Source organism: Engystomops pustulosus, chromosome 2 (genome assembly GCF_040894005.1).
Source record: "Engystomops pustulosus chromosome 2, aEngPut4.maternal, whole genome shotgun sequence".
Lineage (NCBI taxonomy): Eukaryota > Metazoa > Chordata > Amphibia > Anura > Leptodactylidae > Engystomops > Engystomops pustulosus.
The window spans coordinates 246,199,417-246,215,241 of record NC_092412.1 but is presented as its reverse complement, the minus strand read 5'-3'; the positions used below and the strand labels follow the sequence as shown (position 1 = coordinate 246,215,241).

Genomic DNA, 15,825 nt, shown 5'->3' with positions numbered 1-15,825 from the left:
ATGCTAATTTCAGACAACCCAGCACTGCCCAGCTGACAGTAGGGAGTCTAATTAGCCAAAAGTTCACTGCAAAGATTGCTGGGGAACAGGGGGATCTTGGGAAAAATCTCCAACTGTGCCAGAATCGGTGGTAATTTTGTAAAGGTCAATGTAGAACATAAATAGGTAAAACTACATTAGATCTTTACGTGCCTGTTCTCATTTTATAGCAGATATTTTCACAACTCGGCTACATGCAAGCACTCTGTGGATGAACATATATTGTTTTACGATAGAAAATGGGGTTAGGTTCTTCTAATCACTTGGCTTCTCTTAATGGAGAACTAAAGGGTTGGTCTTACCCCATCTTTGGGTTGGGTGGTACCCTTACACATTTGATAGTCATCCAGTACCCCACAATCTGCTCCTAGAGTCAATATGGAAGGTTTAAGATTTGTCTGCCGAGGTTCTTCCATTTTAAATACCATGGTCAAAGGGGGGGGGGGATCTAGAAGATCTTGAGATTGCTCTCCAATGAGAAGTGGCTATGTGCCATAAAATAACTATTATAAAGAACTGATCTCTCACTTTCTGGATCAGGAGATGTGGAGGGTATCTGATAAGGCAAACAAGAAAAATTAGAAGAGGGCAGAAATGCCAGATTCCTCTCCAATTGGGGGAGAGGATATGGGTGACGTACAGGTTTACAGAGGCAGGCACACTCTGCTCCAACAACTTCTGCCCACCTGGCACGACCACCCGTTCCCCGTCCCAGCACGTCAAACAGGAAGTTGTCAACGAACAGCGGCATGGCTCCAACGAATGGCGGCGAGGGAGACCAAGCGCTGGAGGAGGTAAGTACTGGAAGTCCAGACTGCCAGCTACACGGCCAACCTCTTCAGGAGTTGTAAAAGGCGGCATCTTTTTCTTCTAACTTTCTATAGGCCCTACCGTTTACCAACTTATACCTGAAATGCCTCAGATTATCCCACCTCCCCTCCCCTTTTTTTGTTGCGTCTAAGCCTCGATGTTGTTGCCCCATGTCCCCTTATCTATTCCCCCCCCCCCTCAGTACTCTTTCTGCTGGTGTCTGGGGTGTAAAGATAGGGTTGTATGAAGTCCTGTTTAAGATTTGGGGTTGTAATATGGCAATTTCACTTAATCTCCCTGATTTAAAAACAAGTACGGGGCAATTTTTGGGTCTCCTAAAACCTTCATCTTTCAGGTGATTCTGTTTGCCCATAGTAACTGATCACGGGTCACATTTTTTGTTCCATGTTTGTCAGGTATTTTTCCATGGGAATCGGCTTGGGAGTAGTAGTCCTCTCCTGTAACGTTCCTCTTCAGACTTTATGGCTTCGTGTTGTCTTGTGGTAATGACTTTGACATTTTATTATCCTGCAGAAACTTGTAATTGATCCCACTCGGATCTGTCCGTCCGTTGATCGTTACACAAAGACAATGCGGCCTTTTATTCCTGAATCCACCTGAGCTATTTTTATGGATGAGGTGCCAGGGGTCAGATGTTAAAATATGCAGTAGTGTAAGTCACCTGAGCCCTGGATCAGTATCTCTGGGCACCACTTCCACGTGATGAATTAGCTTCTTCAGTTTTTTTAGGGTTTTATTTTTTTAAACAATGTGACTGCTTAAAGGGGTATTCAGAGTTTATTTTTTTTTACATTGGGGGGGTATGTGGTGTTCGGTATTGTACTTCCCCCCCCCCACCCCACCCATTCATTTGACTGAGATGACCATGTGATGTAAAGGACCAGGAAGTGAAAGCTTCGAACCCATGGCTGTAGTTGTGAAAAATGGACTGACTCCGACTCTCCAAAAACACATAATAAATTCTACAAATTTTGAAGTTTCCTTTAAATGTCTGTTCTGTCTGGAGCCCCCCCAGAGCATAAAACTAATAATCAACTAATAAATAAAAACTAATAAATTGAGGAATGGGAGTCAGAATTTTGGCTTGCCGAGTCTACTGCCCTACTTCTAACAACCACCCTGATAATTCACCTCCCTTCCCCTCCGATCGGATAATGATCATCTATTCTCGGACGTTTGCAGATGGAGATCATTACTATGATGCAGCGCCTAGTCGTTCTTCACTTTACTCTTCCCCAGTCAAGATCTCACATTTACGTATGGAAAAAAAAAAATCTAAAAACTTTTTGCCTTCCATTTGATATTTGGAGTTATGGGTTATGGCTTGGGTTTCTCCTTATGGCTCCATGAAGCTTAGGGTCACATACAGCCATGTACCTAATATCTATCACAATGATACAAGTCACAAAGTTGTGGCCACCTGTGTAAACCTTTCATTCCTTGTCTATATTCTATATTATATACGTTACTAAAATTTGGCACCGACTTAAATAAATAAAAGGATGTGCACCCTCCAATTGAAATCTGGTGCGTTTTGCTTGGAAATCTCCCCCGCCCCCCTTTTTTTGTGGTTCCCCTCACCACCATCCCCAGTTGGACCTCCTCCTTAAATAATGTGACCTTCAGCAATGATTTATTCCAATTTATAAAAATGCTAATGTAGGAGTGATCTCTAGAGGTGTTCATCAGTCACCTGAGGTAAAATGGAAGTGGCAAACCCAATAATAGCCGGAACCGTCGATAGAGGTGGTGCAAGGTCTTCCATCAACTTCACAGTTGGAGAAACAGCTGGTGGACAACCCCTCTAAGCCGGATGTATAATGACAGTAAAACCCCTTTACGGTCCATGTGTTTTATGTTATGAGCTTTAGGATCCGTAGATATTTCGGTTTTATTTATTTGGTTATGGTGTAACGCAGCTTGTTGTTCAGATATGTAAAGTTTATAGTCTGTTTATGAGAAATTTTACACGTGAAACGGCTCCATTAAAATGACCGAAAGCCACCGCTGCCCTAGATATGTCATGCCTGGTAGATGTATCTGGAGGACGTGAATGTTCCTCCTCGCTGTGTCTGGTAATGATATGTTTGGCGTACAACAGGTGCTGTATGAGCAGGTGCGGTTTTTTTGTTTTGTTTTTCCATAAATGACAAGAAGTTCTCCATGATATCATCATCATCATCATCGTTTATTCCATGTGGTTTATAATTTGGAGAACCTCTTGAAAGGGAACTTTGTGAGGTCCACATTTTCTTAGAGACCAATAATAGCGCCAATTGAGGGGTCCAGGAAGCTTGCAAGTGCAAGGAGGACCGTCCCAATCGGTCGACGTAGCCGGTTGTACAAGAGACGTGGAGCATCCGACCTATCCATTGAAGAAGTCTGGCGCCTCTTTAAGATCGACCAAGAAGGAGTGAACCCTAATATATCAAGGAGATTGTTTGTTAATTGGTCGAATCGGCAACCTTACCCATGTCGGGCAAATCTAGATCATCGGGCCCACCCTCAGTGCACTTGTAGGTCTTGGGTCACTACATGGTTTTTGCCCACTACTACTTTTCTCACTACTCTTGATTATGAGGTATTTTGGACCAAATGTCCTTCCTTTTAACATGAGAAAACTTTCTTGAAACTTTTTTTTTTTCTCCTGGTTTTAATGCTTTGTACTAGAATGCATGAATTCTCGATTAATTCTCGTTTACAGCCGAATCCAAAGTCCTGTGATACAATGGTTTCTTTTAACCAGAATTTTTCCTCATCCCATCTACCGTATATACTCGAGTATAAGCCAACTCAGTATAAGCCGAGGCCCCTAATTTTACTACAAAAACCTGGGAATACCTATTGACTCAAGTATAAGCCGAGGGTGGGAAATGCATTGGTCACAGCCCCCCCAGTATATCGCCTGCTGGACCCTGCCCCATACTATATAGCCAGCATCTGTTCCCCAGTACATAGCCTGCCAGCCCATATCCCCCAGTATATAGCCAGCCCCCTGCCCCAGTATATAGCCAGCAGCGGGGGAGGCTGGAAAGGTGAGTTTTGATATATTTTTAAACTCGTGTATTAGAAGAGTTTGGGTTTTCAGCACTTTTTTTTTGTGCTGAAAAACTAGGCTTATACTCGAGTATATATGGTAATATATCTGGGGGGAAAAAACATTCTTGTAATGACTGAAAGGAAAACCCCATGAAGTAAATGAGTCGTTCATTGGTTATTTACCAGTTGGCTTGTAGAGCAAGAGTCATCAGACAGTTTCCATACCACGTAGACATAACTCTTACCATGCCATCATTTTTGGAACCAAATGAAATCGTCTACATTGTGTAAACTTAGAATCTTTTCCTTATCACAGAAGAATAAAATCCCTGGTTATTAAAATTTTCGATGATTCTGGACCATTGTTATTACGTGTCCTTCACACCAGGTTCATAAGGACTGTTTTTTTTTTTTAAAGACTCAGATTGCCCACTTTTTTGATCCTATATTGTGCCTGATTTAGATATGTGCCATCTAATACTTGTCATTTTCACAACCCTTTTTAAGGACACGGAAAATCAATCAAATTTAGGAGAATCATCAGAGAAACTCTCGTAATGGTTCTTGGGAAGCTTGGTTTGGGTGATGTTTTTAGTCTGGCTTGGTCGTCTTTTGTATATTTCTTCGTACCAGGTGTGGGTGTGTCTTGTAGTTGCTGATTTTATGCTGTTGATAGACCTTGATTGAAGTGTTTTTATAGCAGTATTTAGGAATATGAACATTCCAAAATGAAGGTACAGGCGGTCCCCTACTTAAGGACACGCGACTTACAGACAACCCATAGTTACAGACAGACCCCTCTGACCTCTGGTGAAGCTTTCTGAATGCTTTACTATAGTCCCAGACTGCAATGATCAGCTGTAAGGTGTCTGTAATGAAGCTTTATTGATAATCTTTGGTCCCATTACAACAAAAAATGTTTAAACTCCAATTGTCACTGGGGCCAAAATTTTTTTTTTTGTCTGGATCTATAAGTATAAAATATACAGTTTCAACTTGCATACAAATTCAACTTAAGAACAAACCTCCGGACCCTATCTTGTACGTAACCCGGGGACTGCCTGTATTATCAAGTCCTGTAGGACTTTCATCTCTACGTTATTCTTAAGAATATCCATGGACAAGAGGTTATATAATAAGACCGGAATTTTTTGATATGGAAACTTTGGCCACTATTCCAGCGTTTTGAGAGTACATCCTACAGATGCCTTCTTCTAAAGAATTCCTTTTTCTGGTCACAGTTTTCCGGATATTTACACATTTAATTAGATGGCTGTCGGTTTGTGAATCAGGTTTTTCTAGTTTCTGAGTAATTCTTCAAACAGCTCTTGACTCATTGAGATGACATTTTTTTTGGTATGCTATACCGAGTATGTCTGGAGGTCCCTTTTACTTAAGACTCTTCCCATAACTGTTTTGACTATTATATTATTGTTCTGCCCATGGAGAACCGGGCATCTAATACAGGCGGTCCCCTACTTAAGAACACTCGACTTACATACGACCCATAGTTACAAACGGACCTCTGGATGTTGGTAATTACTGTACTTTGTCCTTAGGCTACAATAAACAGCTGTAACAGTTATCACAGGTGTCTGTAATGAAGCTTTAGTGTTACTCCTGGTTCTTATGACAACCCAACATTTTTAAAATCCAATTGTCACAGAGACCAAAAAAGTTCTGGCTGGGATTACAATGATAAAATATACAGTTCTGACTTGCATACAAACTCAACTTAAGAACAAACCTACAGACCCTATTTTGTATGTAACCCGGGGACTGCCTGTACTGATTCTAAAACTTCCTGATTTGATTGTTCCCTCCTTCATGGTCATCAAGTATTTTTCAAAAATGAAAACTAGTTATATGCCATTACCTGTGATGTGGTCAGAAGTCCAGTAGATATGGTTAGATTTGCTTTATTGAACCATTGGTAGCGATTCGGTGGATGTGGCCAGATATGTTATACTGATCCCTTGGTGGAGATACAGTGGATTTGTTCAGTTGTGTTCTATCGAACCATTGTTGGACATCTCGTGGTTATGGATAGGTATTTTATGCTTTACCATTGGTGAAGATCTAGTGGACATGTCTTAAGTCAGTGATGGCGAACCTTTTGAGAGACAGAGTGCCCAATCTTCAACCAAAACCTACTTTTATGTCTCAAAGTGCCAACATGACAATTTACGCAGTAACCTATTGATCCCAGCTGTATCAATCGTGATGGCGTCCTAAGGACACCAATACAATAGAAAGATGATGGAGACATTTGGATTATTGCTTCCTTCCAGGGTCCCCTGAAAAGGAAGAGTCAGGGGACCCAGTGCAGGAGCTCCAGGGATAATCCATCTCTGTCCACACCTTCTCGCTTCTCGTGTAGTCCTGACAGCCAAGGAGGTGTTGCTTTAAAATAGCGTTGAGCATGGCATGTCTATGGCCGTCTTGGACCGCAGGAGGAAGCCTTGAGTCACATCTAGCAAATTCTGTGCTGGGGTGAAGGCCTGGGTGCCCACAGAAAGGGCTCTGAGTGCCACCTCTGGCACCCGTGCCATAGGTTCGCCACCACTGTCTTAAGTGATAAGAACAACCTAGCCTTTTAGGCTCCTATTAGATGAAAGATGACCAAACCCACGGGAGTCAGACAAACCTGCCAATCATAGGGTATAAGGGGATTTCGCCTCCCCCACTCTCTAAAAAACCCTTTTAGGCTTCATTAATGTGGTTGACCATCCAAGTCATTGTGCCCAGATACACTGAAGCTTGGAAACTTTCTCTAAATTGAATAGTTTTGGGACTTGTAAAATACAATCACATGCATCATAGCATCATCTCCAAGGCTTCTTTCCTGCCCATCCTCCATAATTCGTAATAAAACCTCCAAAAATGAGAAAAGTCCTTCGTACCCAGACCAACCTCAAGCAGCTGACTGGCCTGGCACAACTTCTGGAATCCCCTCCAGTTGTCAAGTTTTCAAAGTGTATTATTGTATGACTTCTATCCTAAGATGACCGCCTTTGCCCCCATCACCCCCAAGACTTCTGGAAATGAGCAAGATTAGATTGTGGCCATTCATGAACATCCTCAATGTCTTGTGGGCTTTATATGGAGATGTACTTTGAAGTCTGAATAGGGCTTTAACTTGTCCCTTTGTGGTCAAAAATCATCTGACTACATTCTGGCCTGAAGACTTGTACTTGAGCAGGGATGGGATGTGCTAGAGTCAACGCAAGAGAACTTGGGAAACTTTGATTCTCCTTGGGCGCTTGGGTGGGGTGGGAACCAAAACATCCTCGTTATTGATCAAAACTGATGAATAGTTCTATAAAGCTAAAAAAAAGGTTCATTTATAAATATTATAGGCAATTTTTGGACCCTTGGTATCAGAGGAAGCCGCATAGTTCAGTGAGCCACAAGCTCGACCAATAGCAGACAGCAGATTTTCCCAGTCGAAAAGCAAATCACTAGAGCCATAAAATAGTGTTTATACCTCCATTTATCAGTATTTTGTGCATGTAATAAAGTAGATTGTTATTGAGGCTCTTGGGATTTGGAAAACTTTAAATATTAATGCAATGTTGTGGCCTCTTGATACCAAGGATACAGAGTTGGGCTCTTTAAAGATATCTTCCTCTGGGGATGGCACAAGGGAGTGTTCATAATAATGGGGGTTTTTTTACCGAAAGACCATCATGTACCTTTTTGATTTTCCTGCAGCACCACCACAGGTAAAATAATGTATTGCATCCTTATTCAAAAATGTCTCTTAATGCTGAAATACAGTATTTTAGGATTTTTTTTTTTTTTTTTTTTTAAACCAGACGTGATGTTTATATAACCTTATGTTCGGCCGTTCTCTTTCATGTGTCTGTACAGTACACTTTAGGGTAGGTGGTTTATCTTGCAGACCCTTGCTCTGCTCTTCTGTCTGTGTACTGTACCGTACATTGCTCCATGTGCTCACTCCCCTATGTTCTAGTGACCTTCCCCTGGATCAGGAGACCTGATTGTCATGTTTGGGGTGGAGACCGGGTATGTGTGGCTTACCTCTGTCAGACTTGACCAGAAACTTTTTTTGTAGACCGTTATGGGGTGAAACAAGGAGAACTGATCGACTTTTAATTCATTGTATGGCCCATTGGTCTTATAGTAATTAATATACGCATAATAAAGAATTCTAGATTTTTGGATAAACGGGAACGTAGTTTTTTCCGCATCAGATGCAGTCCTCCATTCTCACAGTTCTCGAAAACTTATGGATTCCCAATTAAACTTGGGTGGCGGGAATTTAAAAAGCCAACAAAGGTGAAACTACGGTTTGATTGGTCAGTCAGAATGGTGAGGGATAAATTTACACTTCAAATGTAAAAAAAAAAAAATTTACTTCAGTTTTTTAATATTTTTTGCAGCCTGAAACGGTAGCAACTCTGAAACGCACCATCGAGGCTCTAATGGAAAAGGGCGCCATTGTAAGGAACCTGGAAAACCTCGGAGAGAAGAATCTCCCTTACAAAATCACCAAGCACAACCAGCGCCACTCACGAGGAGGGTAGGTCGTAAATTTCTAATTTGTAACTAAATCTTTATGTGAGGCGTACTATGATCAGCTCTCCTTTTAAAGGGAACTTGTCACCAGATTTTACCCCTTTAAACTAGCAGCCCCCTCAGGTAGTGGATAATATGTCCTTTCTAGATTTACCTCATTCATCCAAAATCTCACACGTTTTACCTATACGTAAAAATTTCCTACAAAGGTATGTGAAATTGAGCTGAGAAGAATCATATTTTACCTCAGGCGAGTCAAGTTTAGAGAGGAATGTCTTTTCAGTCGTCGTTTTCTGTTGTGTAGCATCTTGTGTCATATTAAAGATGGGAATTTCAGATTGTGTATAAGCCTGATGTCATCTGAGGTGCTATAGAACCAAAGGATAGAGGTGTCAAAAGTGACTCTTCCCCTGCGGCTTCTAAACTTTAGTCATCTGAGGCAAAATGTGACTGTTCTTGACTCCTTTTCACATGACTTTGTGTGAAATTTTGTAGTGGGTAAATGGCTGATAAAATTAATCATTTCAGATAATAGAGGGAATTCTAGAAAGGACTTTTTATCCCCTACCTGAGGGGCTGCTAGTTTTATGAGGTGAAATCTGGTGAGCGAGAACCTTGAAGTAAGGTATGTAGGTATCTACCTACACTCTGTGATGTGTATATGGAAATTGACTGAATTATTTCTCAGAAGTGGTTGGACAATTATTGACCACAGGTTTGTGAAGTTCAGCGTTTCTTCAGCGCATGGTCTAATTCTGACAGGAAAGTAACCAGGTAATGGCCGCCAACATATTGCTGAGGATGAACAGTGATGTAACGTCACCATGGTTACCAAGTTTCCTTTAGTTTTTCTTGAGTAAATGTGATTTATGTCACCGACTATGTCTGACTGAATGAAGGTGTGAGTGTTTTAGTGATGTGTCGTCCGCGAACGAGCCAGCTCTTGTTCGTGAACAACGGGAGCCGGCTCACCTTAATGAGCCGATGGATCACTTAACCCCGCCCCTAACAGGATCGCCACATCCCCTTTAACCCGATAAAATTGTGTTTAAAGTGGAGTGGTGTGGGGTGACTGATTTGCTTGCGGCTCCCTATTAAATATTAAATAGGGAGCCGTTCAGGAGCCAGAAGAGCCGGCTCTTCTTAGTGATCTGAGTCTTATGAGCCGTAATTCCCATGACTAGAGTGTTTGTAATGTGGTGGGGGCTTCAATGACTCTTCCTCTTGACATGATGCCTTGTCCTAGTCTGTCTTTAACATTGTAAAGTTCTTTACTTCATACACTGGAATTACCTAAAATACCCCCTTCAGCTTCAGATAATCAGATAATACATTATATTGCATATATAAAGCCTCCTTAAAGGAAACCTACCAACCACACACACACACTTACACACACATTACAAAAAACTTGAGGATAAGTGGCCAACCCCTTTAAAGGGGTATCTTTAATGTATAGTATTTATAACCTCTGCAGATATGTCGTACATAGATACTTGATATAAACGATCCTACCTATTAAGAAATCGACGGTACACTCGCTGGATGGAGAGATGGCAGCACATGAGGCTTGTCCCGTGGGCATGGAACTATAATTTGGCTATTTTGGGGGCTACCATTGGTTTTATTAAAGAGTGCAGGCTTATACACCAGCTTTCCAGCAGGAAGGTGGTCAATGGACCCTCATTTTCAAGATGGTACAGGAGGTACAGAGGTGGGACATAAATGGTGGCAGCCATAAAGACTCTACATGAGATAACCCTAGAACTCTGTCCAGTTGACAATCCTCTTAACCACTTTTTTGGGGCTCATTCAGACAACAATATTCTCGTCAAAGAAACCCGTATTTCTTGTCCCAACCGTAGCTTGTCAGATTGAGCTGCTCACAGCATTATATGAGCCCGACACAGTGGAGCCAAATTATCAAAACCAAATAAAGTAAATAGAAATGAAATGCTCCAGAGATGAGCAAAAACAATTTCTGTAAAAATGCTTTTTTTTTCTTTTTTTTTTTTAAGTATTTGACTAAAAACCAAAAAAACCCTCTAGCTAATGTTAGCGGAGGAATGTAATTGGATGTTTGGATGCTGTTCTCATATTGGCGGGTGCGTCGTCCAAGGAGTCGTTCCTGTGCCATATACACACAGCGCTCCCTCTATTGGGTTCGTTTACTCTGAGGAGTTTCACACCCGCCTCAACCATCCTGAGCCGCGGAAGGAATTTTACAGCTGTGTACGAAATAACATTCATTTTATATGCGTAGTAGTTTTAATTACCCAGAGTCCATACAATAAATACGGATGCTGGATATGGTAGTAGGGGAACGTGGACCCTTTGCAGGAGCCTAGATTGCCTAATCTATGTGCTCTGGTGCATCTATATGTTCTTTACAATAATTTTATTGTGTAATGCATCTTCCCCTCCTGTGGGGGCAGTGCAGGGAGATGAATCACTTGCTATTGTGTTCCTCTGCCAGTTTGTGGTCCTAGCTAGAAGTTTTTTGAGGGAAACCTTAAAAGTCCAAAGTGGACAGCCATTTATGACAGGAATTTTTGAGCACTCCATATTATGGTCAGATCTTGTCCATCCATAGATTGATTGGACACCTTATAAAGTGAAACATGAATCAACCAAAATGATGGTTTTCTCACAGAAGATGGACAGTATAGATAATGTGAGGCGGCGAATCCTACACGTGGAATCAGAGTTACCTCAGGCGGTGCTGTTGTACTGTAGGTTGCTTTTATCTCCTAAATCTAAAGATATTTTTGAAGAGATTTGCATCCCACAACTTTTTATGTGGAAAATTACTTTGACAAACATGTTTGGAGGATATTTTAATTATGGCCGTTGTCACCAGACACAGGATCTTGTGGTAACAGCACCTGATCCGCGCCGCCCACATCGAGCTACACAGCCTGGTAAACATTGTGGACAGCTCAGACGTAGCCGTCCTTTCTCTTCTACAACTTCTCATTTACATAAACTAATCACAGGGGGACAAGGACATTACAGTGACACCAAACAGATCGAAATCCAAGTGGTTAAAATCTACTATTAAAATCCATCATGATAAACCAGGGACATTACTGATAGATCCAGGCATCATGACTGTGGTAATCTTCTAAAAATCAACTTTTATAATTATAATGACCCAGAAGGAGGAGTGTTACCAGAGACCCTCCGTACTGTAGCTTGACATGCTGTTACACTGTGCAGGAGCACTTTGACCTTTAGGCAGAGGGAGGAAGTGCTGAGGGAGGGGAGACAGTGTAACTCCCTATGAAGCTACAGCAGGAAGGGGCTCTGGTAACACCCTATAGAGTCCTTCTAGCTCATTAGCATATAATTAAATGTTGATTTTAGAAGGAAGGAGGCAATGGATAATAAATATAAGAAGATACCACAGTCCCGGTGCCTGGATCTATGAGTAAGTTGCCCTGGTTTCTCACGATGGATTTTGATGGTAGATTTCTTTTAACTATAGAGTCCTGCACGTTATTCATGGTCTGGGGTCTGCATTAAGCATTTCTTGTCTAGTGTGGGAAATTGTCAATCCTTGTGTGGAATTGGGTCTGAATTATTATTAATAGTCTGGAATGGGGTGAGCACCTTTATGATTTATGGTCCGGTCCAGAGTTCTCCACATTATTTAGGGCCTGGGGTCTGCACTATTATTATTACTCGTCTGGTCTGGGGTCTGTATTAGGTCTGTATTATTATTCATTATCTGTATTGTGATCTATCCTCTGCCTTTAGTAATAATAATAACTCAGGACCCGGACCAGGCACCAGGAGCCACGTCCATCTATCAGTGGGCTTTTCCGTGAAGCAGTGGTCACTATACCCAATACCTGCCCCGTCCCTTCAGCTAGTGGTGATGTGACCGCGTTTAGTCGCCCTGAAGGTCCTGAGATTGAGGATATTGGATGCTGGCGACATGTTGCTAGGTAACCTGTGAATCGTGTTTGGGTGCAGTCTCGCACGCGCGGCACTTGATGGGATGAATCATTAGGTGTGAAGGACGCTCTTCTGAATAACTACTCGGCTCCTTCCTGGAGGTCTCCAATTAATGTTTCATTTTAGTTAAATTTTTTTGGTGTTAGCAGTGTATGAGCGGAAGAAGTATTGGGGGTATCCATGGTTGGCGGGGAATGTGGGGGTCATTCAAAATATTAGGGTCCATCAGTGGCCGGCAAACAGAGTACAAGGGAGTTGGGGGCTTTTGTGACTGACAGAGTGGGGAAGAAGACCAGCGGCGGGCAGGGAGTGCCTGGAGGGGCCAGCGGCGGCGGGCAGGGAGTGCCTGGAGGGGCCAGCGGCGGCGGGCAGGGAGTGCCTGGAGGGGCCAGCGGCGGCGGGCACGGAGTGCCTGGAGGGGCCAGCGGCGGCGGGCACGGAGTGCCTGGAGGGGCCAGCGGCGGCGGGCAGGGAGTGCCTGGAGGGGCCAGCGGCGGCGGGCAGGGAGTGCCTGGAGGGGCCAGCGGCGGCGGGCAGGGAGTGCCTGGAGGGGCCAGCGGCGGCGGGCAGGGAGTGCCTGGAGGGGCCAGCGGCGGCGGGCAGGGAGTGCCTGGAGGGGCCAGCGGCGGCGGGCAGGGAGTGCCTGGAGGGGCCAGCGGCGGCGGTCAGGGAGTGCCTGGAGGGGCCAGCGGCGGCGGTCAGGGAGTGCCTGGAGGGGCCAGCGGCGGCGGTCAGGGAGTGCCTGGAGGGGCCAGCGGCGGCGGTCAGGGAGTGCCTGGAGGGGCCAGCGGCGGCGGTCAGGGAGTGCCTGGAGGGGCCAGCGGCGGCGGTCAGGGAGTGCCTGGAGGGGCCAGCGGCGGCGGTCAGGGAGTGCCTGGAGGGGCCAGCGGCGGCGGGCAGGGAGGGCCTGGAGGACATAATTAGTGGGGAATATATTTCGGGACATCTGTGGTTACCAACTCATGGGGTATCTGTGGCCCACACCACTGCTGTCAACAGGAACCAGAATTTTTAATGTCCAACTTGGAAAGGTAGAAACCAGCAGAAAGTGCACAGCCCTAACCCCTGTATGTTTTCAGGCAGGGATCAGGGGTAAAGTCTTCTACACATGGCATGTCCTCACTACCGGAGGGGGCACATAGTGTGACTGAGGTGTGTGTGGGGGGACTATTATGACTCCATCGTTATATTATATTTGCTTGCTATTTGCATATGTGAGCAGGGTGCAATGCTCTGCGCTTGGCTGCGATGTGTTGTGTATCAGGATAGTGGTGTCTCCCTGATCCTTGCAGACACTTCATGAGTTGCGGCTCCCCCGTGGCTTCATATATTCACATAAGACCTAATATAAGCACAGAGCATGGCCATCCATGACTTGGATCAGCCTGAATAGCCTGCGCAGAGCTCCAGAGCGGGGACCAGCTTATTCCCACCCACCCCCGTCTCCGCTCTCGGCATAGTGGAAATTTCCACTCTCTTTGTGATGCTGCGGCCGGGTCTGATAAAGTACAGCGTCTCCCACAAGAGGCAGCGACGCGCTCCCAGACTGTACACGGCATCTACTACATCCATTTATTACACCACAAGTCACGTTAAAGGGGATGAATCACACAATTCTTTTAACTCCGATAACAACAAAACATGATTTTTTTTCATATTTTTTTTAAAGGGGTTTTCCAATTGATAAAAACATACCCCAGCCTGGAAACCCCCTTTATTCTGCACTTGGACAGCAGCCACATAGATCGTAGCTATAACAGTCTAGTGATGATCCAGTAGAGATGCAATACTAACCAAAGCCACTATACAATGTAAGGCGCTGTGCTTAGTGAGCAAGGAGCTTGTCTGAACGCTGTGGTCTTGTCAAGCAGCTGATCAGATGAGGTTCAATCCGGCCCAAAATCAGCGATGGCTCAGTCCTGGAAAACCCCTTTAATCAAAATGTGTTCTCTGATTATACAGTCCCTTTAAGATGCAATTCATTTATACAGAATTGCCCCCTTCAAAAATAGCAGTAGCGTCACAGTCCAGCTGAGTAAAGGTGTTCAGACCTCTCGTCTTCTGTTCCCTACTAGTAAATATTGAGTTAATCGGAGGGGAGCGGAGCAGAGAGCAGGTTCCCATCTTCTGTCGTCCTACGAGACCTTCCCATGGGAAAGTAGTTCCCGTACGAGCATGTCCAAAACAACATCTGGGTTATTTTGGGGATTTCAAAGTGGACTCTGTGCTCTGGATTAGTATGATCACAGGGGTTCTCCAAGGCTGGCACGCTCCTCGGAAAGGTTCTTCAGTGGAGATCTCGTAGGGTCCGACCCCATAAATCAGGGATTCCACATGGTGTACAGTGTCCTGGCTATTCTATCGCACCAATTCACTAAAATCTATGGTGTGGTGGTCTTCTGGTGTCTGGTATCAGCCGACCATTGCAGGTCCTAGGTGTCCAACCCCTGCAGATCTCCAGCTGGTGGCCCATCCCGAGGACCAGTCTTGGAGAATTTCTCTAATTAGAATCCGCCCCTCCATAAAGGCATAATCTTTATTTTCTTTATACTTTCAGATACTTCCTGGTTGACTTCCACTCTTCTCCCAGCGTTATCCCCAACATGCTGGAGCATTTATCACGAGACATCGATGTGATCAGGCCAACCATTCTGCAGCACGAGGAGGAGAAGCCGGCAGAGAAGCCGTGTCCCGGGATTCTTCCCGTCACCGATCTAGAGTCCAGGTTCAGCCGTAGGAAGAAGAGATGAGTCCGGGAGGGAACGTGTGGCGGCTTGTGTATAACGCATGTACATTTTTCTTATCGCTGTAACAATAAATAAAATGTCCACTTTCTGTAAGGTTCAGTTGTCTGATTTCTACAAACCTGCCGCCTCTTGTATCTTATCTTCTCCATGCTCCTCGTATTTTATAAAGGCTTTGAGTCAGGTGTTTAAAAGCAAACCTATCACCACAAGCCTACAAACAGCACCTCCTACTGTAATATGTGCGCCCCCTGGAGGTGATTTAGCATATTTCTAGGTTGCAGCATGAATGAAAAATCATCTTTTGAAGGACGCAGGCCGACGGCCGGGCTGCCCCGCCCCCTGCAGGCCGACGGCCGGGCCGCCCCGCCCCCTGCAGGCCGACGGCCGGGCCGCCCCGCCCCCTGCAGGCCGACGGCCGGGCCGCCCCGCCCCCTGCAGGCCGACGGCCGGGCCACCATGCTTCCACCATTACTCCATGCTTCTTTCCAGCCATGGAGTGGGCAGAGAAGACTGGCGGCAGGAGGCGGGGTTGCCTGACGGCAGACTTTTAGAGATGTTGCTAAAAGAAGCTGTCATGGTGGCCTGGGTGCAATGGAACAGAAGATGAATGTGAACAACTACAGTGAAGTATGGTCAGAGATGTGAGTGCATATGACAACCCGGGAAG

At 44.6% G+C, this 15,825-nt stretch overlaps 1 protein-coding gene across 1 annotated transcript in view; it reads left to right on the top strand.

The window, feature by feature from the left end:
* Positions 1 to 15,251, top strand: part of MRPS6 (mitochondrial ribosomal protein S6) — a 37,682-nt gene extending 22,431 nt beyond the window's left edge. Inside the window, exons 2-3 of the mRNA XM_072138712.1 lie at positions 8,316 to 8,455; positions 14,969 to 15,251. Of these exons, the coding sequence (XP_071994813.1) occupies positions 8,316 to 8,455; positions 14,969 to 15,161 (333 nt within the window). The 3' untranslated portion in view covers positions 15,162 to 15,251. The remainder of the gene's footprint in view (positions 1 to 8,315; positions 8,456 to 14,968) is intronic.
* Positions 15,252 to 15,825: the final 574 nt, after the last annotated feature.